The following is a 25627-nucleotide window of genomic DNA, read 5'->3' as shown; positions in this document are numbered from 1 at the left end:
GGAGCAACACGCTGATCTAACTCTACCACTTGGCTTCCTGGAGAATGGACTTGCAAGCAGTGGTGTAGTAAGTGGCTGTAATTGTGAACTTACCATCCAATATACTGTTTTACATTGATAAATGCAATAGGCTGATGATATGTGACTATGTTGTTACCTTACAATCCAATATAATGATGGTTAGTCTGATTGGTGGCTATACTGTAATACTGGTACCAGCGGAGGTACTGTACTAAGCATACTGTGACCCAGAAACTCCATACAGTATACTAAATGGTAGCTATGCAGTATGCTAATGTGGGGGAGCAGGCCTACAGTTCACATCCCCGTGTTCAACCTCTACTACACTACTGGTTGCAAGGTCAGCACAATGTCACCACACCCCTCCAACCTGTTTGGCATTAGACACATTATTATTATATTAAGCCGTTATCATATTTATATACCTTATGTGACACCATACAGTGTCTGATACAGTCAGAGCAATACATGCTGCCGCCTCGCTCCACCTTAAGATCAAGTAGTAGAAACTAACTTGAATTCCTTAATAGTAACTTTATTTGCAAATAAATTGTCATCTTGAATCGGAGAAGACAAAAAAAAAAAAGCAGGCTAACAGCTTGTTACATTGTGTCACTTTACAGCGACCTGTGCCGTCTTGCGCGTGCTTTCCTGAAGGGCTATTGCTCAAAGCTTAAACCAACATGAGATCTAAATAAATGTTTACTTAATAGTTATCTTAAAACACGGGATGGTTAAAATGACAGAAAAGCTGATTACCGGATTCTCTTTTTGTTTCTTCATAGTGATGCGTTCTTGGCCAATGACTAGGGAGAGTTTGTAAAGGTTACATGGAGCCCACGACATGTTGAATACAATATTTGAGATAAATCGTTAAATAATCTTAAATAATCTTAGAAAAAGAAATTGTGACATAGATCATCTTGCGTCTTTTATTCCTTAAACTTTTTCATTTAAACTTGCATAATAAACATGCAATGAAACATTTTTTTTTTATACTTTGATACTTTGAACATGTATATAAAGAGAACGACTCTATTTGCTGTGTTTGCATAAGAGCATGACTGAAATAAAGATTAATAAAACAAAAACAGACCCCAAACGTGAACACTGCCTTTTGAAATGGTTTCTCGAATGTCACTTGAACATTAGTCGTCGGCGCGATCTTTGCCTCGATATTAAACACAGCCGGTGTCTCATGTGAATGGAAATAATTTCAAATGCATGTTTCTACTGAGGCCTGTACCATTATGGCTTAGAAAAAAAGGCAGTTCAGGTCTTGAAGAAGCCTTTCTGAGTCTGGGAAAAAGATCACGTCAGTGTTTCGGTTGCTGAAATAAGAGGAACCAAAAATCTCAGTCAGAGTTTTGTTAACAACGCTAGTGAAAGTTAACAAGGCTAAAAGACATTTGTCTGAAAAATCATATCTAAGGGTTTTATATTATATGAACCATGTTGTTGTTAGTTATGAAGCCGCTATGTGTGGTTTTTCAGAGAAATGCTATTTTGTACTTACACTAGCACTGCAAAAAAAAAAAAAAAACACAACCTGCATTTCCAATCCCTCAAAAAAAAGAAATTCAAGTCTTTATGAAGTGAAAGGACACTACAAATCTGACATGCTTTTTAAAAAGCTGAACTATACCTTTAAAACCCGATGTGAGGTGTCTGTCTGAATTATCCCTTTAAAACCAATGAGATGTGTCTGTCTCCCGAGGGACACACGTCTCTCCTCTCTTTGCCTTTGTGTTTTTAACCCTATCCTTCTATCATTCTTTATTTGTCTCCAACACACACACGCGCGCGCGCACACGCACACACACACGCTCTCTGACATGTGTCTTTCTTCCTCCAGCTTGCATAGCTCAACCCTGGCTTGGTAAGGCACTGATCCCCCCCTTTCTTTCTCTCTCTCTCTCTCTCTCTCTCTCTCTCTCTCTCTCTCTCTCTCTCTCTCTCTCTCTCTCTCTCTCTCCCTCCCTCCACCTATTCGTACATCTCTCCATCTATCGTTCCATTGTACACCCCTCGTGAACCCCTCGTGCACAATAGTAGCATGTACGTATATATATATACAACATGCCTTGTACAATACAACTTCTAAAGTACATCTTCTGAAGTCTCAAGACAACCTCATCATCATCATCATCATCATCATCATCATCATCATCATCATGCTTGTCTTCCTCTACAGACACTCCATCACAGTCTACAACATCAGGCTTCCCCAAGTCCTCTTCCTCTTCTTCCTCTTGTCTTCCTTCCTTTATTCCTCTGTTTCCCTCATGACCTCTTTCTCCATCCATCCTTTGCATCCCTCCTTCCCTCCTTCCTTCTTTCCTCGGTTGTATTTTTTGCTCGTCAGTGTGGATGCTATCTAAAGCAATAAATGGATTATAGGATGAGGCACCTCAGTCAGTGCCTCCAGAGACGCATCGTTGCATGGAATCTTATCATATTATCTTATGTACAAAATTCTTAGAAGCATTCCAAACAGTGGGCTGGGAAATGGTGGGGTTTGGGGAGAGTGGGTAGGGTGGAGAGTGCTGGGGACATGAGATCTGAAACCATGGAGATAGGGTAGATAGGGGTTGGCCCAGGATGAGGACTGGTACTGGACTGGGAATTGGAGCTTGTTGGGAGCTGGGAGTGGAGCTAAGGAGATGGACTGGGGCTTGTTGAACTGGTTGGGGTTGGGGTTGAACTGGTTGGGGTTGAACTGGTTGGGTCTGGGCCTACGACTGCAGGTTGAACTGGTTAGGCCTAGGGTTAAGTGCAGTGGGGGGAGGGGCTTGGGCTTAAACAGCCTCTAAAGGAAAGCATGTCAACATATCCACATCATCTAGTTAGGGAACACATGTGTTTCTTTATTATTATTATATATTTATAACTTTATAAGATATTTAAAACTTGATTAACCAATATGTGCCGCTTTTAAAATATTTTAAACATATTTTATGTTGAAATGTGAAATAACATTATGTCGTAAAGTGTGTGAAATATGTAAAAAGACAGTGAAACTGCATTCTGACGTTCGATTAGGCTGGGTGCTAGGTCAGGGATTACAGTTTGTGCTAGGGCTGACCCTGGGGCTAGGGGTCAGGGCTAGGGGTCAGGTCTAGGGGTCAGGGCTAGGGGTCAGGGCTAGGGGTCAGAGCAGGAGTAGTGTTTGTAGGGAGGTTTGGGGTGGAGGCTATGGCCTGGCTGTCAGGAGTAGAATACAGTATGTTCAGAAAGACAGAGGAAGCTTAGAGTCTGTTGCTGCTGGTGGCGTGGTGGACTGTCAGTTCAGCTGGTCCTCATATTGTTTCCTAAAACAGTCACCAGCTGGGAAGAACTCCCAGCAACGCTCCTGATACATCTTCCATACGTACGACTCCTGAGAGAGAGAAAGAGAGAAAGAGAGAGAGAGAGAGAGAGAGAGAGAGAGAGAGAGAGAGAGAGAGAGAGAGAGAGAGAGAGAGAGAGAGAGAGAGAGAGAGAGAGAGAGAGAGAGAGAGAGAGAGATAGATAGATAGATAGATAGATAGATAGATAGATAGATAGATAGATAGATAGATAGATAGATAGATAGATAGATAGATAGATAGATAGATAGATAGATAGATAGATAGATAGATAGATAGATAGATAGATAGATAGATAGATAGATAGATAGATAGATAGATAGATAGATAGATAGATAGATAGATAGATAGATAGATAGATAGATAGATAGATAGATAGATAGATAGATAGATAGATAGATAGATGGAGAAAGAAGGTAGTGGAAATAAAGAGAAGGGAAGGGGAACCAGAATAGCAGATATTAGTGTTGAGGTCTCGTAACTTTTCCAGTTAATTAATTTCAGGATGTGGAATGTAGATCATGTAGATCATGTTTGGGGAAATAACAGGATATAGGTACACTAACAAACAGATGACTGTGAACAGATGAACAGGATTGTTAATAGATTGATTCACCTGGCCTGTGTGCTCTGTTTCATCTTTGTTGATGAGATACATAACAAAAAATCTGAAAAAACAAACAGAGAAAGTACTTTTAGGTGCAGAATCTCTTCACACGCACATGTAACGATTGTCACTTGGTACTGATTGATTGATTGATTGAAAACTGTATTAACAGATTGTTGAATGGGTACAATACAGTACAGCTCAATACACACAATTGTTAAGGGGATGCAGACCAGAGAAAGACTTTCATCTTGTTTACATCAGGGTCCCCCATTTTCAATTCATAATGACATTTATGACATACACAACATACAGATAATTATACAGATATATATCATGACATTGATGACATACATGACATACAGGTTACATGTGTGACATACAAGATATGCAAATATACAGTACTGTTAAACAGAGATCCTAACAGAAAATATATACATACGAGGGGGAGGAAACTGTAAATTAGGAGGGGGTGGGTGGGTGGAAGGGGGGGTTTGGACATTTATGGTGGCCAGTTTCGAATTGCAGCCTCCCGTAGGTGCTCTTTGAGATCGGTTTTGAAGGTGGGTAGGGATTCACATTCTTTTACGGCTGTGGGTAGGGCGTTCCACATTGATGTGGCATAATTGCTAAACGTGTTTAGTCCCTTGTTTGTGCCGAATCTGGGTTGCACATGATTTGTGGAACTCCCTCTGGTGTTGTGGTCGTGGTATTCACTGACATTTGGGACAAGTAATAGCAGGTACTCAGCGTCTGGCCTCGAAAACATGAACCCACCACTCACCAGCACCATGTGACCACGTATGTTAAATACCACTGTCTTATCCATTCTGCCACCTGAAGTGTGGCGAGGTGGAGGGTATTTAACCCTTTCACTACCACACTACAGAAGGTTAACTGTCTGTAGTGTGATAGTAAAGGGTTAACCTTCTGTAGTGTGGTAGTGAAAGGGTTAACCATTTGTTGTGTAGCAGTGAAAGGGTTAACCTTCTGTATTGTCACAGTGAAAGGGTTAACCATTTGGTAGTGTGGCAGTGAAAGGGTTAACTTAAGAGTGAGTTTACACCAAGAGGCTACCATTGCAAGGTTTCAACCTCAGATGCACACACACACACACACACACACACACACACACACACACACACACACACACACACACACACACACACACACACACACACACACACACACACACACACACACACACACACACACACACACACACACACACACACACACACACACACACACACACACACACACACACACACACACGCGCGCACACACACACTTGTACTAACGCACAGTTAGCTAGGTTGTGTAGTATCTTTGCACGGCTGAACTTACAGATAATCAGCTAGGTTGTGTGTAGTATCCTTTCACAGCTGTACTTGCCGATAGTTAGCTAGGTTGTACTTACAGATAGTTGGCCAGGTTGTGCTCCTGTAGCGTGTGTGTCTCGAAGCCATGGGGCACCGTGTCAAAGTAGTCGTTCCCGATGCCACAGATGAAGCATTTGGTCTGCAAGATAAACAGATACATCAGGTACTGTGTTCAGTAAAGTCTAACATGCACTAATAATTCACCTTTCCCCCTCCTCCCACACTGTGCAACATCCTGATGTGCAATATCCACAGTGCAATACCCACCCACTACCGTCTGACACTGTGATTGTTATTTGTGTATTGCTATTCTGTATATTGTTGTTATTTTGTATATTGTACAGGACTGTAACATTGTCTTATTGTATAGGATTTAATGTTTCTGTATAGGATTTTATGTTTCTCTTTTATTACTTGTGATTTTAAGTCCCAAATCTCGTTGTATGCAAATATAATGACAATAAAGTACAATCTAATCTAATCTAATCTAATCTAAACTAAAAGACAAGATGGACAGTGGTGACACAGCTTGAATAATAAAATACCTAAATATAAAAAAATATATATTATATAATAATAAAAAATCAGCTCACATATAAATACTTGTTGACCTCCTGAGTGTAAAAGGAGTGTTGTACTCTGCCATGTTATTACACAACATCCCTCTCTTTACCTTCAGCTTGAAAGACCTCAGGCCGACTGCAATTCCAAATGTATTCCATTTCCAGGCGCCCTGATATGCAAATGTTGATTGTCCGGAATCTATAGAACCCTACATCAGCTATGCTGCCCCTAGGGGCCTGGGTGATGTAACGCACGTATCATATCACAATATTCTTCTTGTTCATAGCCACACAATTTGATGGTATTTTATGTTCCAATACAAATGTCACTTGGTAGATCTGTGCAAGTTAAAGCTGACCAGCGGGGTCAGAGGTCAGATCAATGGGATCTTCAAAAGGATCTTCAAAGGGCAAGCAGGGTCGTCTTAACCAATGAGTGTGTTTATGTTTATTAGGATCCCCATTAGTCATCATCAACGTGTTGACTATTCTTGATGGGGTCCTCACTGTGTGTGTGTGTGTGTGTGTGTGTGTGTGTGTGTGTGTGTGTGTGTGTGTGTGTGTGTGTGTGTGTGTGTGTGTGTGTGTGTGTGTGTGTGTGTGTGTGTGTGTGTGTGTGTGTGTGTGTGTGTGTGTGTGTGTGTGTGTGTGTGTGTGTGTGTGTGTGTGTGTGTGTGTTTATGTCCTACCTCCATGTCTTCTTTGACCTGTTCCTGCTGGTCCCTCAGCTCTCCAAAAGCATCGATGATCAGACCTGAAAAACACCATTTGTGATTCACTGTTGAACCCTCTGAAGTGTTGTGGTTCACTGTTGAACCCTCTAAGTGTTGTGGTTCACTGTTGAACCCTCTAAGTGTTGTGGTTCACTGTTGAACCCTCTGAAGTGTTGTGGTTCACTGTTGAACCCTCTGAAATGTTGTGGTTCACTGTTGAACCCTCTGAAGTGTTGTGGTTCACTGTTGAACCCTCTAAGTGTCGTGATTCACTGTTGAACCCTCTGAAGTGTTGTGGTTCACTGTTGAACCCTCTAAGTGTCGTGATTCACTGTTGAACCCTCTGAAGTGTCGTGATTCACTGTTGATGTGATGGATCACGGTTTATGCAGGCTTTATTTTAGTTTATTCTAGTGTGCTTTGGATGTATTTTGGGTTTTCTCTGGTGAGCTGTCAATCACCAGACACCAGTTAATTGCCATGCAGCAGTGGCTTTAAGTAGGCTTGGTTGCGTGATTACGAAACCTAGCCGCATTTCTCGGAGACGCTCTCTGATTGGCCGACGCCTGTTTCTACACTGGTTAAGCTTAGGCACTCTTCGAAGTTGGTTAAGGTTAGAGTTTGTCTTAGAGCGTGACGGCAAGTTCTTTCGACGGTTAAGCTTAGGCACTCTTTCGAAGTTGGTTAAGGTTAGAGTTTGTCTTAGAGCATGGCGATAGAACGCCAGGTAGTTTGCAGGCTGTTTGACGTGGAAATGGGCAAAGACACAGCTCGTCACGGATTGGGCAAACGCGTCAGTGGCCAATCAGAGAGCGTCAGTCAGTGCCAATCAGAGAGCGTCTCCGAGAAATGCGGCTAGGTTTCGTAATCACGCGGCTTGGTTGACTGTGTTCGGATGCTTGTCCATTTCATGTTATATTTCGTTAATAGCTTACGCTTTGCTCTATTGGAACTATCCCTTTAATAATATTCTATTGTGAAAACGTTTCACCACGTGCACGCACTCGCCATCTGCCTGACCACTCCCACATCCGCTCCCATATAAGCGGGGTCATGGCCATAGTATCAGCTCCTTCCCTACTTTCACCACCGAAGCCAGTGTCATAGCACCGCTTTAAGTTTAGTGTTAAAGTAGTTAGTTAGTTATAGGAGCTGTGTTGGCATTGTCTTTTGTTTCTCCCTCTCTCACAAATTTACGGGAGAAAGAAAGGACAATGTCGTCACCACCGGAGAGTCTAGAGGATGATGATCCATTCTGACCTCCACCGGCGCTTCGCATTTGGGGCGCGCGTCGCTGAGCTGTTCCCCCGGCGGCGTTGTGCTCCGGCTGTGCAGCTGGACTGACGGGCTGGTGGGTGGTGTCTCGCGACGCGAGCCTCAGATGTGTCAGTTGTGCAGGGTCGGCTGTGCAGGCTTGCGGTCCCGCAGAACAGCCGGATCCAAGCGGGGATTCCTCCGTTGCCTATCCATCGCGGGATGCGGGGGACGAGGGGTTCCTGTTTGAAGCCCCACAGAAACAGAGGCTTTGTTTTTCCTGGGAGCCCCAAGTCATGTCTGGGTTCGAGTCCCAAGTCTCTGAGGAGGGATGCCCTCTGCTAGCCGTGCCGGATGCTGGCTCCCGCCTATCCTATGGAGACAGTGAGTGTATCCTCCCGGCGTGAGGGGTGCGAGTTTGCGTGTTTTTTAGCCCGAACTCAAGGCGGCAGCAGCCCGCATGAAACGGAGCTTGCTGCAGACGCCGCTGTATATCTCTGTTAACGCCGTCTTGTGAGAGAGACGGGTGTTGTCCCCCCCTTTTTTCGAAGAAAGAAGTTTGGGATAAAGGAGAGACAGTAGGCTGTCTGAAGTGATCAGGCCTGCACGCTATTCCTCACATTACACAGCTTCAGTAGTAGCCGTTAGCTAAACAGTGGGCCTGTGAGTGCTAAGCCGTTAGCTTGCTGCTGCATTAGCCGGTAGCTATCGGTAGGCCGGTAAGAGCTAGCTGATTAGCCGGCAGCTGGCCGTTGGTCGGAGCCGACGGTGGGCCTATGAAAGGCTAGCTGTCAGCTTGGTGCTAACCGTCAGCCTGGAGTTAGCTGTTTGAGTTAGAGTTAGCTGTTTAGCTTGTGCTAAACCGTTGGCGTTAGCCGTGGGGAAGTAGCGGGCCATGAGCACTCTGACTCTGCGTCATCTCTGGCAGAAGATGTTGTCGGCCTGCACCATGACCGGCCGCAGGATGTGGGCGAAACGCCGGAGCGAGGCTTCAGTCGTCGCCACTTCTGGCCCCGCCAGCAAGAGGCCTCGTCAACATGGTGGACCAGCCTTTTGTTGCGGCCATTCATCCTGCGTCCGAGGGTCAGGTAGGACATTACACTATGCCCCACTCTTCCCCCCCCCCCCGAATGTTTTTGGTTAATAACAATGTTTTTTGTTTAACAAAACGTGTGTTACTTCACTGCATTTTGGGGGATACGACGTGTGCTATGTGAACTCACAGCTACAAATGCTGGGGTTGCATTTCTTGCTTGGAGTGTTGTGCAGTTTTCTTTGAAAATTGTGTTGGTCGCTATTGTGTATAGCTTAGCAAGGCTAGTAGTTCTAGCACTTGGCCAAGGCATAATATGTCCTTCTCTCTACTTAAAAACAGCGTTCTTCTTACGTGAGTAAAAGTTAACTGTTTTTTTTTATTGTATGATGAGAAGTTGTGTGTGTTTCATGTAACGTTTAGGTAAACGTAGCATTGAGTCCACAACTGGTCTGGGTGTTAGCATACAGAGTTGTACATAGTGGCATATGACCAAGGGCCTTGAGTCCCTCTCTTTAGCTTGATATTTTTTCTTTGCTTAAGGGTAATGATAAAAATAACGGGTGGCAAGTTTTCACACATAAGCCAGAGCCGTGGATAAAGCCCGTTTTTTACACAAACAAGGTTATCGGCTGTGGCTGGCGTACATGATGTAAAGCTTTTACTCTACAGGTAAGTATGTGCTTTCATCTGGCGCGCCATGCAACTGGTGTCACGGCTCTGCTTTCTTTTGGCGTCTTATCAGGGGTGAGGTGGTGAGGGGGTGGATAAAATAAACCTCCCCCCTCCCGGATATAGTTATATCCTTACGAAACTGATTGGCCGAGAGGTTGTGCCTTTCTACCTATCAGTCTCCCTGTCGAGGGTGTTCTCTCTCTCGTCACAGGGGGGGGGGGGGGTTCCCCACACCAAATCAGGATAGGTGGGACACAGGTTTCCCCCGGCCATTTGAAAACGTCACAGGCGCTTTTTCTTGCTGGCCAAGAGACATGTCCGTGAGTTACAGGGCCTGTACTACAGACCGCTGTCATTGTAAAGGATAGGTGATGCAATGCAGTAGAGACTATTTGTCTTCTACTCTGCTCCCTACCAGTAGTGTATATTGGGTCAGAGCCTCCTCCTCAGGGAGTTTCAGAGCCTCCTCTGAGTTTTCAGAACCTCCCTCTCAGTGAGAGAGCCTCCTCAGAGTTTTCAGAGCCTCCTCCTCAGAGAGTCTTAGTCCAATTGTTACATGAACCTTTTTCAATTGTTTTACTCACGTTGTGGTCTGTCTGGGAGAATCGCTGTCTTCTCCTCTTACATGAAGAGCAGAATTGATGCTGTTTTTATTCCCAGGATCGAGAGGCCATTGAAGCACAAGCGCGTTTTTCTTATTGGCCAAGAGACATGTCCGTGAGTTACAGGGCCTGTGCTGCAGACCGCTGTCATTGTAAAGGATAGGTGATGCAATGCAGTAGAGACAATTGTCTTCTACTCTGCTCCCTACCAGTAGTGTATATTGGGTCAGAGCCTCCTCATCAGGGAGTTTCAGAGTCTCCTCCTCAGGGAGTTCAGAGCCTCCCTGTCAGTGAGGGAGCCTCCTCAGAGTTTCAGAGCCTCCTCCTCAGAGAGTCTTAGTCCAATGTGTTACATGAACCTTTTTCAATTGTTTACTCACGTTGAGGTCTCTCTGGGAAAACCGTTGTCTTCCCCTCTTACATAAAGAGCAGAATTTACGCGGTTGTTATTCCCAGGCTCGTCATGTGAGGACCCGTGTCTGTGTCTTTTGTAGACCGGCTCCCTGCTGCTCGTCCCAGACAGCAAGGGGAAAGGTTGTGACGTCCCAGACAGCAAGGGGAAAGGTTGTGAGGCTCTTTCTTGTTAGAAATTCGCCGTCACTGTTCTCGGGTTCTTTGCGAGCATATACGCTGTTTTATGAATCAGCGTATGGTCTTACGAGACCGATCAGCGCTGGCCTAGGGTGTCTTTTCAATGATTGAATATGCTTTGTGGGTCCGGCGTGCCTTGGTTGCCCAACATCATAAAAACTGCATTTTTTATGCGGTCGGCTGGGAAGGAGATTTTTGTCTCTACCGAGTTCCAGTGCACTAGGTTAGTCTCGGCGGCTCACGTACATCTCCGGGGGAAGATGACGGAGTAGATCAAACATTGGCAGGGAGGTTCACGCCTTTGGGTGGGCCACCAGGAGCAGCGCGTTCGCATACTGACCGCCTTGGTGGCGCCCTCTGTGATGTTTTGGATCAACACGCGTACCTACCCCCCTCTTAGGACTGGGGGTGGTGGCGTCACTAGGGTACAGGACTGGTCCTGGTCGCGCCGGACTGGATCAGTTTAACCCGTTGTCCGCCGGGGCGCAGACAGGTTCTGGTTCCCCGAGGGACTCTGTGCTTTTTCGGGGGGAAAATGCCAGGTCGGGCCGGACGTCACAGGGGTTGATGTCATGAATGTGTGTGTCATATACATGTCACCTTGAGTTGCCCTTAACAGTGGCATGCATTGGTCCATACTGTGTTGTACCTTTTTGCACGATGTTAGGGGGTTGGTCCTTCTCCATTTGTTTCACCCCTCCTTCCCTGTTAAACCAGGGATGGGAGGGGGCTGTCGGGGAGGCTGCTTCTGTCAACTCCTCTATGCATCCCTGTGTAGGTCCTGGTCCTCCAGGCCCAGGTCAGGCTTTGCCCGCAATGACCTGTTGGCCTGGGTTAACCCTTTTTAAACCTGAAACGCTTGAACTGCATTGTATAGCCTGTGTATATGCGCAGTTATTGGGGTTTCTTAGTGGGTTAAGGGGGCAACCACCTCCTGTTATAAAAAACATAGGGGGGTGTTTGCTCCCCGGTGTGTTGGTAGCAGAGTCGACTCTCGGGTTGAGCCCGGTTAAGACCCCGGCTGCCCGAGAGTATGCCCCCGCATCTGTCATGACGTCTGCCAATTGTGTCAAACTCTTTCTCTGAACTTCGACCCTGCAAGATTATTAATTTGGCGCGGTCAGGGTTCGTGGAGATTGTGACATGGTGCACAGCATACCGCCGGGATGCTGTTCTTTTTTTTTAAACTTTATTTTTTAGCGTTTATCGCTTTTCTGGTCAAGCATGACCGACAGATACAGGGTGAAACGGGATATAGATCAGGGGAAGACATTCTGGCAAATGACGGCGGGTCCGGGAATCGAACTCGGAGTCCACCAGATCCGCGACGCAGCACGGTAGCCTTTTTACAACGCATCCGCGTTTCCGGCGCTCTGATTGGCCAGGTCATGTGACATGTGCGCCCAATAGCGTGTTTGCCCATTTCTGCGTCGAACAGCCTGCAAACTACCTGGCGTTCTATCGCCATGCTCTAAGACAAACTCTAACCTTAACCAACTTCGAAAGAGTGCCTAAGCTTAACCGGCGAAAGAACTTGCCGTCACGCTCTAAGACAAACTCTAACCTTAACCAACTTTGAAGAGTGCCTAAGTTTAACCAGTGTAGAAACTTGCTGTCCCACGATTGGCGCTCATGTCACATGACATGTTTGTTTGTTTGTTTGTTTATTTACACATATAAAAACAATTACATATATAATACAATATAATCCACAAGGGATGTGTAGGAGAATTGCCTAAAAACCCTCTAGGGGCTTGCATGTGGCATTCATCAGGAAGCAAAATTACATTATATCAAGATAAAATATAAAATCCCCCCCCCCCCAAACAAACAAACACAGACAAGCAGGCCTACATAGACACCGAAGCAGGCACCCATGCCATACGATTTCTGGTAGAGAAAACAATTAATGACAGGAAGAATATATAATAAAACGAAAATACAATAACAAAATACAACAAGCCATCAGACCACAGTTTGTAAAGGAAGTCCATATGGGAAATATTGGTGATCTAGGAGATAAGATTTCAGTGCTCTTTTGAATTTCAGAAAAGAAAATTCCAAAATATGTGGAGGCAAAGAGTTTCACAACTTTGACCCTCGGTAGAGCAAACAAAACTGAGATTGGGAAGTGCGGGAAAAGGGTGGTCTAAGCAAACTGGAACTACGTGTGGGGTAATTATGAATTTGGTGATTGTGGGCAAACATGTCATGAAAAAAAGGGGGAAGGGCTCTGTTTAAAGAACTATGCACAAATAAACCAGTCTGAAGATGATTCACTTGATAAACACTGAGTATACCTAACTTATGGAATAGAGGCTGAGAAGAATGACTTCGTTGAACACAGCTGATTATTTTTAGAGCTTGTTTCTGCAGACGGTATATGGGCTCAAGTTTGGTCTGATGAGTACTACCCCAAACTAAATTACAGTAATTAATATGGGTAAACCATAGAGTAATATAACATTGTGGCAACCTCGGTGCTCAGCAAGTGACGTGTTTTTCCAAGAATACCAATACTCTTGGCCATTTTTGTAGTTATGGCTGTGATATGAGGTTTCCATGATAGGGATTCATCAAGCAGAACACCAAGGAATCGTGTAGAACACACCCTAGCTATGGGGATGTCATTGATCACTACTTTAGATGAGGAGTTAAAAATCACAGATTTGAGACCAAAATGGCCAATCAGAGCGCAAAACGGGAACCCGGAAACGCGGATGCGTTGTAAAAAGGCTACAAGCCACCAGGCCCCTTTTTTTCTGCGCCCTGCTGCTACGGCCTTGCAGCAGGTTTTTTTTTTTTTGACCTTGCGATGTTGGGGGCTGTGACGGGGGCTTTTTGCTCACGTCCGTTCCCTGGTGGCGTGTGGGATGCGCGTCTGAGTAGTCGCAAGCCCTTCTAAACAAAGGTAAGTCCCACGGTCTGCTCGCCCTGTGCGTTGAGGCGCTAAACCCTCTTCGCACAGTCAGGGTCTGATCTCCCTCCCATTCCTTGCTAGGGGGGCGGGGGGGCCCGGATCCTCCCCAGTTCTGATGGTTGTAGGGGACCTCAGCGGGTGCATCTGTCGGGCTTACGCTCTGCTCAGCTCTTGTGTTCCCATAGAGCAAAGCGTAAGCTATTAACGAAATATATAACGAAGGTTATCCTATAACCCTAGTTATATAAGTAATAGCGAGCGCTTTGCTCTGACTCACTGAGGACCCCACGGTCTTCCCTTCCCTTTTGGCGGTGAAAGACTGGGGAAGGAGCTGATACTATGGCCATGACCCCGCTTATATGGGAGCGGATGTGGGAGTGGTCAGGCAGATGGCGAGTGCGTACACGTGGTGAAAAGTTTTCATGATAGAATATGATTAAAGGGATAGTTCCAATAGAGCAAAGCGCGCTATTACTCATATAACTAGGGTTATCGGATAACCTTCGTTTTCCCTCAGTAGTAGAGGGGTGTCTCAAGCTCATGATTCTAGTGTTTTCTCTGTCTCTAGTGCTGTTGGTGTTTTTGTTGTTTTCAACTGCTAAGCAGTGGTGGTTACTTTGGGTTTTTCCCACAGTTATTTATACTGGTATTTTGTGTTTTCTACAGCTTTTATTTTTATTTATTTTATTCTTGTGTTTTCCCCCACCCTCTCTCATCGCTCTGCGATTCCAGTGGTTACCCCTCTGGGGTAACTTTAAGATTCCCCTTTTTGTGTGTGTCTGTGTGTGTGTCCTACACCCCCCCTCCCCAATCCTGACAGTTCGTGATTCACTGTTGAACCCTCTAAGTGTCGTGATTCACTGTTGAACCATCATGTTGTGATTCACTGTTGAACCCTCTGAAGTGTCGTGATTCACTGTTGAACCCACTGAAGTGTCGTGATTCACTGTTGAACCCACTGAAGTGTCGTGATTCACTGTTGAACCCACTGAAGTGTCGTGATTCACTGTTGAACCGTCTGAAGTGTCGTGATTCACTGTTGAACCGTCTGAAGTGTTGTGATTCACTGTTGAACCGTCTGAAGTGTCGTGATTCACTGTTGAACCGTCTCAAGTGTTGTGATTCACTGGGCACGTCAGTGAAACATGGAGGAGAGACTTGACCATCAGTTTCATCCCCTCAGCAGCTCGCCTGGTAAACGAGTCAGGTGTCCCCCTGCTCCACCCCCCCCCCCCCCCCCCCCCTATGGCGAGCTGCTAGGGCTGGACTTTTGGACTTTGAACTTGTGCTGCACTGTATACATGTCCCCAACCACTGCACTTTATTGTCTATCGTTGTCTCACTGTTCTGTCCTGTTTTGCACTTTATTACTATTTATTATTGTTATTCTTATTTGTGAAAAAATTCATGCACTGAAAGTCGTTCCATTTGTAATATGGTGAATCTGAATCTGAGCATCTCAGCCATTTTAGGGTCGTAATTAGTTTTTGGTAGTAGGAAAATCAATACGGGAAGGTTTGAAATGTATTTTCAGTGCAAATGACTAAATCACCTGCTTCGCCTCAGCATGGAGATCGATAGGCCTACAGTTTCTTCTTGAAGAATATATTTCCATCCAAAGTAGGAGCTTTGTTTGGTTTCTTTAACCTTTATTTACCCAGGGTAGGTTCGCTGAGCACAGATGCTCTTTTTCAGGAACGCCCTGCTTCACATTCACACAGTTGTGACCTGGGAGCTGCCCAGTACAACCACAGTCCGACACCATTGGCCACTGAGCAACTCCACTGGAGCAGTTGGGGGTTAAGTGCCTTGCTCAAGGGCACTTCAGCGGTTGGTGTTAAGGGGATGGGAGAGAGTTATGAATTCACTTCCCCAGCCCAGATTTTCTCCTGCCGGTCCCGGGGATCTAACCGGTGACCTTCCGGTCACAAACCCGCTTCTCTAACCATTAGGCCACCGCTGCACATACTGAAGTACTCCATTTGAGCATTTGGTGTTGTTGTATATTAGTTTGAGGTGCCAGTAATGTTATGCTATGGCGTGTGTGTGTGTGTGTGTGTGTGTGTGTGTGTGTGTGTGTGTGTGTGTGTGTGTGTGTGTGTGTGTGTGTGTGTGTGTGTGTGTGTGTGTGTGTGTGTGTGTGTTCTGTCTCACCCTGGATAATGGCGAGCAGGATGACGATGACGAAGAAGAAGAAGGTGATGTCGAAGATGATGCGGTAGATCTCGTACTCGTCTCCCGCGGGGTCTTCTATCTGGTCCCCGATGCCGCCTCCAGCGCGCACCCCACATACATGTGGAACATATAACACTGAGGAGGGGGGGGGGGGGGAGAGAGGGGGGGGGAGAGAGAGAGAGAGAGAGAGGGGGGGGCAGAGAGAGGGGAGAGAGAGAGAGGGGGAGAGAGAGGAGGTGAGAGAAGGGGGGAATAGAGAGAGGGAGAGAGAGGGGATAGAGAGAGGGGGTGGAGGGAGAGAGAGAAACAGGGAGATAGAGAGAGAGAGAGAGAGAGAGAGAGAGAGAGAGAGAGAGAGAGAGAGAGAGAGAGAGAGAGAGAGAGAGAGAGAGAGAGATAGGGGGAAAGGAGAGAGACACAGAGAGAGAAATATGAATATTATTATGTTGATACACCGATTTGAGTTTCTGCTGTTCTGGAGTAGTAGCAGTACTCGTTTCTATCCTCACACGTCTACACATAATAAAGTGTTCAACAATGTTTTGAATAATTTGATTTAATTTAACACATGTACTCTCATCCCTCCCTGTAGCTACAGCCGCTGTAACCTCGCAGGAAGAAAAAAGGAAAGAAAGAAAGAAAGAAAGAAAGGAAAGACCAAAAAAACAAGCAAGCTCGGGGGCAGCAGTCCTCATCTTTCTATCCCACCCTCCCTCCATCCCTCCCTCCATCACTCCCTCCCTGCCTCCATCCGTCCCTCCTTCCCTCCATCCCTCCCTCCCTGCCTCCATCCGTCCATCCTGCAGCTAAGCTCCTGTCACCTTGTATGAGAGCAGTGCCGGGCCTGTCTGTCTCCATAATAGGAAACACTACTAGACTATGGAATGTTCACATGGAGGCTTATAACAGGATTAGAGTGTGCGTGTGCGTGTGTGTGTGTGTGTGTGTGTGTGTGTGTGTGTGTGTGTGTGTGTGTGTGTGTGTGTGTGTGTGTGTGTGTGTGTGTGTCATGGCACTGTCCCTCAGTCACCCTGAAACCTCAGGAGGACATGCGCACACACCCACACACACACCCACACACACACACACACACACACACACACACACACACACACACACACACACACACACACACACACACACACACACAGCCATAGGAACCCTTATATAGCCTTTTCTTTCCGCATTGAGATGTCTACAACACCCTCTCTTAAACGAATCTTGTCTGTCTGTATGTCTATCTACAGTATCTATCCATCCATTCATCTATCTATCTATCCATCCATCCATCCATCCATCCATCCATCCATCCATCCATCCATCCATCCATCCATCCATCCATCCATCCATCCATCCATCCATCCATCCATCCATCCATCCATCCATCCATCCATCCATCCATCCATCCATCCATCCATCCATCCATCCATCCATCCATCCATCCATCCATCCATCCATCCATCCATCCATCCATCCATCCATCCATCCATCCATCCATCCATCCATCCATCCATCCATCCATCCATCCATCCATCCATCCATCCATCCATCCATCCATCCATCCATCCATCCATCCATCCATCCATCCATCCATCCATCTATCTATCTATCTATCTATCTATCTATCTATCTATCTATCTATCTATCTATCTATCTATCTATCTATCTATCTATCTATCTATCTATCTATCTATCTATCTATCTATCTATCTATCTATCTATCCATCCGCCCATGTTCTTAATTGATCTGATTAAATAGCTTGCGTCTGCCGATTTCCTGGAATTGCAACGCAATCTGAGCCAATCAAGGACTGCGTTCCAACTGCTGTCCTCGGTGAAACACAGCCTGATTGGTTCCCGTAGTTGCCACTCGTCTGAAGCGACGAGCGGTAACATTAACGCTAGTAGAATAACAGTTCCAGCTGAAATAGACTCAATAACAACAATTAAACAAGAGTATGCACTAAAATATGTCCTTGGTGAAAAATTCTTCCAACTGGATTGGCAAAAGTTTGATTCATCAACTTTCTCTGACAGTGATGAAGATGTTCCCGTAGCACAAATCCAATTTTCATTGTTGTTTCATCACTCGTCACGACTAACGAGGACCAGGTACGAGATGATTCAATGATTTTGACCGACAACAAGGACCATGCCAGCTGGCATTTGTCAGTCCAGAGTCCTGGTGACTGAATGAAAATGCCAGAGTGCTTCAAGAAAAAGCTCCCAGGGATTTTTTATGTATGCTGATGTATGGGCCGTTTGAGTATAGAGCCCAGTTACCAGATGCAGAAAGATCATTTATAATGTGTCTGGTGGTCTGGTGACAAACACCCTACTAGTCTTCTACTACTGCTAGAGTACTCTTACTAGTTATACCGCTGGCCAGTATGACTTCCTACTAGGGGTGTAACGATGCGACCTCACAACGATTAAATTCGATTACGATTCTTCAATGCATCATGAAATCTCTTCATTTTACCACGATTCGATTCGATTAATTTCAGTTAATTCCCCAAAACATTTTGAATACACAAATGTGGCGGGGGGGAACTGATTCACTCAGCATGAATGGACTATAGGTCAATAAAAACAATACACACAAAAAGAAAAAGCATAACAAATATATATATATATATTTTTTTTTTATTTAGATTAATTTTGATTATAATAGATTCTAACGTTTTCAAATCGATGCAGTTGAATCGTCACATTAGAATCGATGCATTTTTCGATGCATCGTTACACCCCTACTTCCTACCATAGTATTTTTTTCTTTTCTTTTTATCACTGTACATAATAATACTATAACACTGTAAATACATCTGATTTGCATATTTACTCATACTGTAGTACTCATTTATATATACCCCAGTTTAATCACTTGTACATTGTATATTGCTATTGAACTCTATTGTTACATTTGCACTCTGGTTAGATGCCATACTTCTTTTTGTCGTAGGCTAGTGTACTCGTGCTGTATAATGACAATACATTTTAACATTAAAACTAGTCTAATCTAATGTACTGGTTTTATAAGCATACTAAGGTTGATGAGTCGTCACCAAGGGGTTGCTGTTCCTCGTGATAGTCAACGAAAACCAGACTAAATGTGACACAAAAGAAGGAGACACAGAAACCCCTCGTATTGCTCTCACTCCATAATGCTAGAAAGAGTTTTACGCTGGCACCGTATATTACAAAAGGCCTTCGTCGACTGACAACGTCCCTGGCTGTTTATTCAGAATGTGTCCTTGGCAAATGCCCGTCTCCTTTTCTTAGCATGCGTGGCTAATCAAAAGGTTACATAATGCTGAAAAAAAAGACAAAGACATCATTTGAGCTGTAATCGTTCAAAAGAGACCGTGACCAATTCCACTTAAGCCCTTCTGGTCTTGCCACAGTCGAACGGCAGTCTCTATTCAGCTCTGTTCTGAGGAGAAGCTCAAACATTAGCCGTCTGCTCCGTTCACCCAGGCCTCTAGAATCACTTCAGTGATACCGTGCTTATCAGCCGCGCAGGAGACACAAACAAAAAGGGAAACAATACCAGGGTTAATTGGGGCGTATTCTCGCTTGGTCATTAAACAAAGCCTTCTGTTTGATCTCAATTAACACCCCTGGTAATTACGGCGCTCTCTCCTCTAGCCAATCGCGGGGGCCGTTAACGAGTATCAGAGTATCCAGGGTAATTAGACATCTGAGGCATGGCGATTAATTAGGGAGGGCTCGTTAAGGCTCAGCGCCCTTTGCCTTCGTTAACGGGGCGGGCAGGGTGACAGCGAGAGCCATGGCAACATGCAAATGTTGGGTTTTTACGTCCGCGTGGCCAGCGTGATGATGATGGCTGCCTCGCGGTAAATGTAGCGGCTCGTACGTGTGATGGTGTCCAGGGCATTTTTCAAAGTACATGTTGCTGAGTGCCTTGCGACCCACGCTACAAAAATAGTCTATAGGATGACTCACTGACGCTGCTCATGTGGGCTGTGTAGCTGCACCTGTTAACATGGTCACTGTGTAGCTGCACCTGTTAACATGGTCACTGTGTAGCTGCTCTAACCTGTTAAGATGGTCACTGTGTAACTGCTCTAACCTGTTAACATGGTCACTGTGTAGCTGCTCTAACCTGTTAAGATGGTCACTGTGTAGCTGCTCTAACCTGTTAACATGGTCACTGTGTAGCTGCTCTAACCTGTTAACATGGTCACTGTGTAGCTGCTCTAACCTGTTAACATGGTCACTGTGTAACTGCTCTAACCTGTTAACATGGTCACTGTGTAGCTGCTCTAACCTGTTAACATGGTCACTGTGTAACTGCTCTAACCTGTTAACATGGTCACTGTGTAGCTTCTCTAACCTGTTAACATGGTCACTGTGTGGCTGCTCGAACCTGTTACCATGGTCACTGTGTGGCTGCTCTAACCTGTTAACATGGTCACTGTGTAGCTGCTCTAACCTGTTAACATGGTCACTGTGTAACTGCTCTAACCTGTTAACATGGTCACTGTGTAGCTGCTCTAACCTGTTAACATGGTCACTGTGTAGCTGCTCTAACCTGTTAACATGGTCACTGTGTGGCTGCTCTAACCTGTTAACATGGTCACTGTGTAGCTGCTCTAACCTGTTAACATGGTCATTGCTCTAACATGTTAACATGGTCACTGTGTAGCTGCTCTAACCTGTTAACATGGTCACTGTGTAACTGCTCTAACCTGTTAACATGGTCACTGTGTAGCTGCTCTAACCTGTTAACATGGTCATTGCTCTAACATGTTAACATGGTCACTGTGTAGCTGCTCTAACCTGTTAACATGGTCACTGTGTAACTGCTCTAACCTGTTACCATGGTCACTGTGTGGCTGCTCTAACCTGTTAACATGGTCACTGTGTAACTGCTCTAACCTGTTAACATGGTCACTGTGTAGCTGCTCTAACCTGTTAACATGGTCACTGTGTAGCTGCTCTAACCTGTTAACATGGTCACTGTGTAGCTGCTCTAACCTGTTACCATGGTCACTGTGTGGCTGCTCTAACCTGTTACCATGGTCACTGTGTGGCTGCTCTAACCTGTTAACATGGTCACTGTGTAGCTGCTCTAACCTGTTAACATGGTCACTGCTCTAACCTGTTAACATGGTCACTGCTCTAACCTGTTAACATGGTCATTGCTCTAACTCGTTAACATGATCTGTGTGAAATGCCCCTTTAAAAAAACAACCTTAGTATAATAGAAAACAGAAAAGCATTCTCCTCCTCTCCACCGCTCCTCTTCCTCCACCTCTCCTCTCTTCCTCCTCTCACCCTTCTCCACCCATCCTCCTCCACCCATCCTCTCCTCCTCCACCTCTCATCTCTTCCTCCTCCTCCTCCTCCACCACATCTCCTCCTCCACCTCTCCTCTCTTCCTCTTCTCTCCTCCTCCACCTCTCCTCTCCACCTCTCCTCCTCCTCTCCACTCCACATCTCCTCTCTTCCTCTCCTCTCTTCCTCATCCTCTCCTCCTCCTCTCCTCTCTTCCTCTCTTCCTCTCCTCCTCCTCTCCTCCTCCTCTCCTCTCCACCTCCTCTCCTCCTCCTCTCCACCTCTCCTCTCTTCCTCTCCTATCCTCCTCCTCTCCACCTCTCCTCTCTTCCTCTCCTCCTCCTCTCCACCTCTCCTCCTCCTCTCCTCCCCCTCTCCTCCCCCTCTCCACCTCTCCTCCTCTCCTCCTCCTCGTCCTCCTCTCTTATTCCACTCACTGTCAACATGTCGTCACACTTCATGTCAGGAGACTCTCCATCTTCTCCCTTGTTGTAGAACTTCCGGAAGAAGTTGAAGGCCACCACCGTGTAGAGATACACCACCACCGCTAACAGACCCACTGTTAACACCAGCTAGAAGAGAGGGAGCGGAGAACAGGAGAGTGGAGAGAGAGAGAGAGAGAGAGAGAGAGAGGAGAACAGGAGAGAGAGAGAGAGAGAGAGAGAGAGAGAGAGAGAGAGAGACAGAGAGAGAGAGAGAGAGAGAGAGACAGAGAGGAGAAAGTGAGAGAGACATAGATAGACACAGAGAGAGACACAGAGAGACAAAGAAAGAGAGAGAGGAGAACGAGAGACCAAGAGAGAGAGACACACACACAAACAGAGCGAGAAAGAGATGAAGAGGTGAAAGAGAGAGAGATAGGAGGGGGAGAAAGTGGGGGAGAGTAGGAGAGAGAACGAGGGAGAAAAAGAGAGGGAGAGAGAGGGAGAGAGAAAGGAGAAGAGGGAGAAAGAGAAAGAGGAAGAGCAGAAGAGAGAGAGAGAAAGAGAGATTAAAGATCTCTCTGTTGTCTGTGAATTATGACGTTGTTGGCGTCCAATGTGTTAACGCCATGTGTTTTGTTACGATTAACTTTAAAAAAATAATTATAATTTATTTTTTACTAGACTTCACTTGTGTATTATTGATACTCTCATTGATACTATGCTTGTTTCTGACTCAAAGTGTGTGTGTGTGTGTGTGTGTGTGTGTGTGTGTGTGTGTGTGTGTGTGTGTGTGTGTGTGTGTGTGTGTGTGTGTGTGTGTGTGTGTGTGTGTGTGTGTGTGTGTGTGTGTGTGTGTGTGTGTGTGTGTGTGTGTGTGTGTGTGTGTGTGTGTGTGTGTGTGTGTGTGTGTGTGTGTGTGTGTACAGTATGTGGGTCGAACTGCCCTCTTGGAGTCGAAGGCCCTCTTGGAGATAAGAGTGGAACGAGTGGAAACTGAAATCCCAGATGTTGAATTGGCACTGGACTAATGGAAAAATCCACACAACCTTTTTTTCAGTCATTGACAAACGTGCACCATAGACAAGTTTAGAATAATGGTTCTCTTCTGAATTATCAGCAGGAATAGAGCCACTTGCCAGATGCTCTGGAGATGCATTACATTGGGCATCATTTAGACTAATTAGAAATAAATGCAGGTGATCTGTGATAAAAGCCAAATGTAATTATTATCTAGATCTACTTACTTGCTCCTATGCAAACCCTGCAACATTTTGGAAAGCAGTAAACTCTAATAACACTACCTACACACATTGCATGTGTGATCTGATCAGAAATGGGTTTGCCCAGCTTTCAACAAACATTTAGCTGATGCTGTGTATTTATTATCTTAAGGTTATGTAATATTGGTTTAGATGGAAAGGCCTGTGATTATTTTCAGAATTATTTATTTATTTATCTATCTATCTATCTATCTATCTATCTATCTATCTATCTATCTATCTATCTATCTATCTATCTATCTATCTATCTATCTATCTATCTATCTATCTATCTATCTATCTATCTATCTATCTATCTATCTATCTATCTATCTATCTATCTATCTATCTATCTATCTATCTATCTATCTATCTATCTATCTATCTATCTATCTATCTATCTATCTATCTATCTATCTATCTATCTATCTATCTATCTATCTATCTATCTATATATTATAGATTGATCTTGTCAACAAACTGCAACACAAATTGGCTTCTAGAGAAATACACTAGAACTAGCCTCCCTATGTTTAGTAGAAATGGGATTTTTTTGTAGCAGTTTTCCTATCAGTGTTGGGTTATGGAAATGTAATAGAAATGCTGCTCCTCCATTATCAAACCCCTGGACACGGTCTGTCATTCTGCCCACGGTTTGCTGGTGATAGCTATGACACTCACCACGGTGTCCTCTGTGATGAAGTGGGTTGGTCTTCTCTGGCAGAGAGGTGTAATTATCATTGGTATTGGTATAAGGCCATTATCGGAAAGCTACCACCATATATTCCAGTGATGCTAGATTGAAACTTTGGACCCTCTCTAACCCACTTGGTTACAGTTTTTCTCAATTGCTTTGGTGCATTTCTCTGATCAGAATTAAAGTTCTCATAACTGTTAGTTCAACCTCCACAACATTTTGTAATTTGTGCACATCATAGTAGCAGTTTCTCATTCCTCCGAACAAATTGCAAATGCTTTTGGACATGCATCAATTGCTTTCATACAATTCTCTGCTGTTTTATAACATTATCATTTGCTTAGGTCATGTCAGTCAAAATGAACTATACTTATGACTGCTGAATAGTCATTCCCTATAAAACTAATAGTCCTCATTTCATTGCTTGAGTCATTACATACAAATATGTTAAACTAGTTGTCAAAATCTGTCAAGCAAATTTTATACATTTCTTTATAATTTTTCCCCTGAATGGAACTGGATGCCAGGGAATCGCTGCACACATTCATATATGTTGATGAGGCGGGTTTCAATCTGGCAAAAGGTAGAAGGCGTGGAGGAATCGCATTGGACAGAGAGCAACCACTGATGTCCCAGGCCAACAAGGAGGGAATATTACAATGTGTGCAGCCATCTCAGAAAACGGCGTCCTCACCCATATGCCCCGCATTGGTGCATACAACACACAACATCTGCTGACTTTTTTAGACTCTTTACAGGGACATAATCCCTGAGAATGAGAGGGGTCTAAATGGCGACCATCTGACCAAGTACGTTGTTGTATGGGATAATGTGCGTTTTCACCACGCAATTCTGGTCACACAGTGGTTTGCAGCACATGAAAGAATGCTGGTGGAATATCTCCCTCCCTACTCCCCATTCCTGAATCCAATAGCCAGACAGACAGGAACGTCTGGATGTGAATGAATGATTTACAGTACTGTGTATGTTGTATGTTCCAATTCAGTTCCAATATGTACTGCAATATTGTTTACAGTTGTGCACAGCTCTACCCAAAGGCCAAAGGGTGTTTCTTATGTTTGTTGTAAATTAGTTTGTATTTTTCTTTTGCACAATGCTGTGAACAAATTAAAATTGCAAAAAGCATATGCAGTAAAAATGTGAAACATACGTGTCTTGTACTCATTTACCTCACTAAATACAGCAATGTGTAACTGTAGATTTCAAATGGCTGTGCAAATAGTGTATAGTGCTGTCTTGAGCATTTTCAGAAAGTGTCACCAAGATCTGACTTTCTTTGCATTGGAAAACACTTACAGAGTGAACTGTCATAACGAAAACATGGCAAAGACATTTGACTATCTTGTTCATAAACAATGGTGTCAGGACTTTTCATTTTGATGACAGTGACACTTTCATTGACATGAATACTTGCTTTTGAGGAATGAATTATCCATTTTGAGCAAGTGACACGCTTCTGCAGGTTATCACCTAGGTTTTGCAGTTTGTACTAATTGTTTTGAGAAATGCACTAACAGTTATGAGAACTTTAATTCTGATCAGAGAAATGCACCAAAGCAATTGAGAAAAACTGTAACTGGTGTATGCTTAAAGGAACATGCCAACCTTTTGGGGAAATTAGCTTATTTTTTGCCATCTACCCTGGAGTTAGACAAGCAGATACATACCTTTTTCTTCTCTGTGCATGCATTAGGCTTAGGGAACAGCTGCACCGTTAGCCTAGCTTAGCGTCATTCACTGGAAGTAGGTGTGCCAGTGTAGCCCAACAGTCACGAAATACACTCCAAATACAACTCCAAAACGTTCCTGTAAACATGTTGTGACCTGTGTATTTACCACATACAGGATTTGTAATTAATTAATCTAATTAATCACATTTTAATCGCATAACCATTTTAGGTCTGATATTTTATATTTTATAATCATATTTCAAAATGCATGTGTCCGGATGGCAGAATTCAGGTCTGGTCAATTTTAGCATGGTGTTATTCACAGTAAAAAAAGAAATAAAAAAAAATAATTGAATTGATATTCTCATTTG

General features: G+C 44.5%; 1 protein-coding gene across 1 annotated transcript in view; it reads right to left on the bottom strand.

Annotated features, from left to right (window-relative positions):
- Positions 1-3304: 3304 nt before the first annotated feature.
- The window catches only part of ryr2a (ryanodine receptor 2a (cardiac)), a gene marked incomplete at both ends in the record, with an annotated part of 432832 nt that continues 410509 nt past the window's right edge, over positions 3305-25627 (bottom strand). Inside the window, 7 exon segments of the mRNA XM_084331016.1 lie at positions 3305-3400; positions 3985-4036; positions 5396-5496; positions 6610-6674; positions 15863-15997; positions 16000-16018; positions 21622-21756. Of these exon segments, the coding sequence (XP_084187142.1) occupies positions 3305-3400; positions 3985-4036; positions 5396-5496; positions 6610-6674; positions 15863-15997; positions 16000-16018; positions 21622-21756 (603 nt within the window).

The sequence above is a fragment of the Notolepis coatsorum genome, assembly GCF_963971535.1.
Source record: "Notolepis coatsorum genome assembly, chromosome: 15".
Lineage (NCBI taxonomy): Eukaryota > Metazoa > Chordata > Actinopteri > Aulopiformes > Paralepididae > Notolepis > Notolepis coatsorum.
The sequence above is the reverse complement of the archived record's forward strand: the minus strand, read 5'-3'. Positions and strand labels throughout refer to the sequence as shown.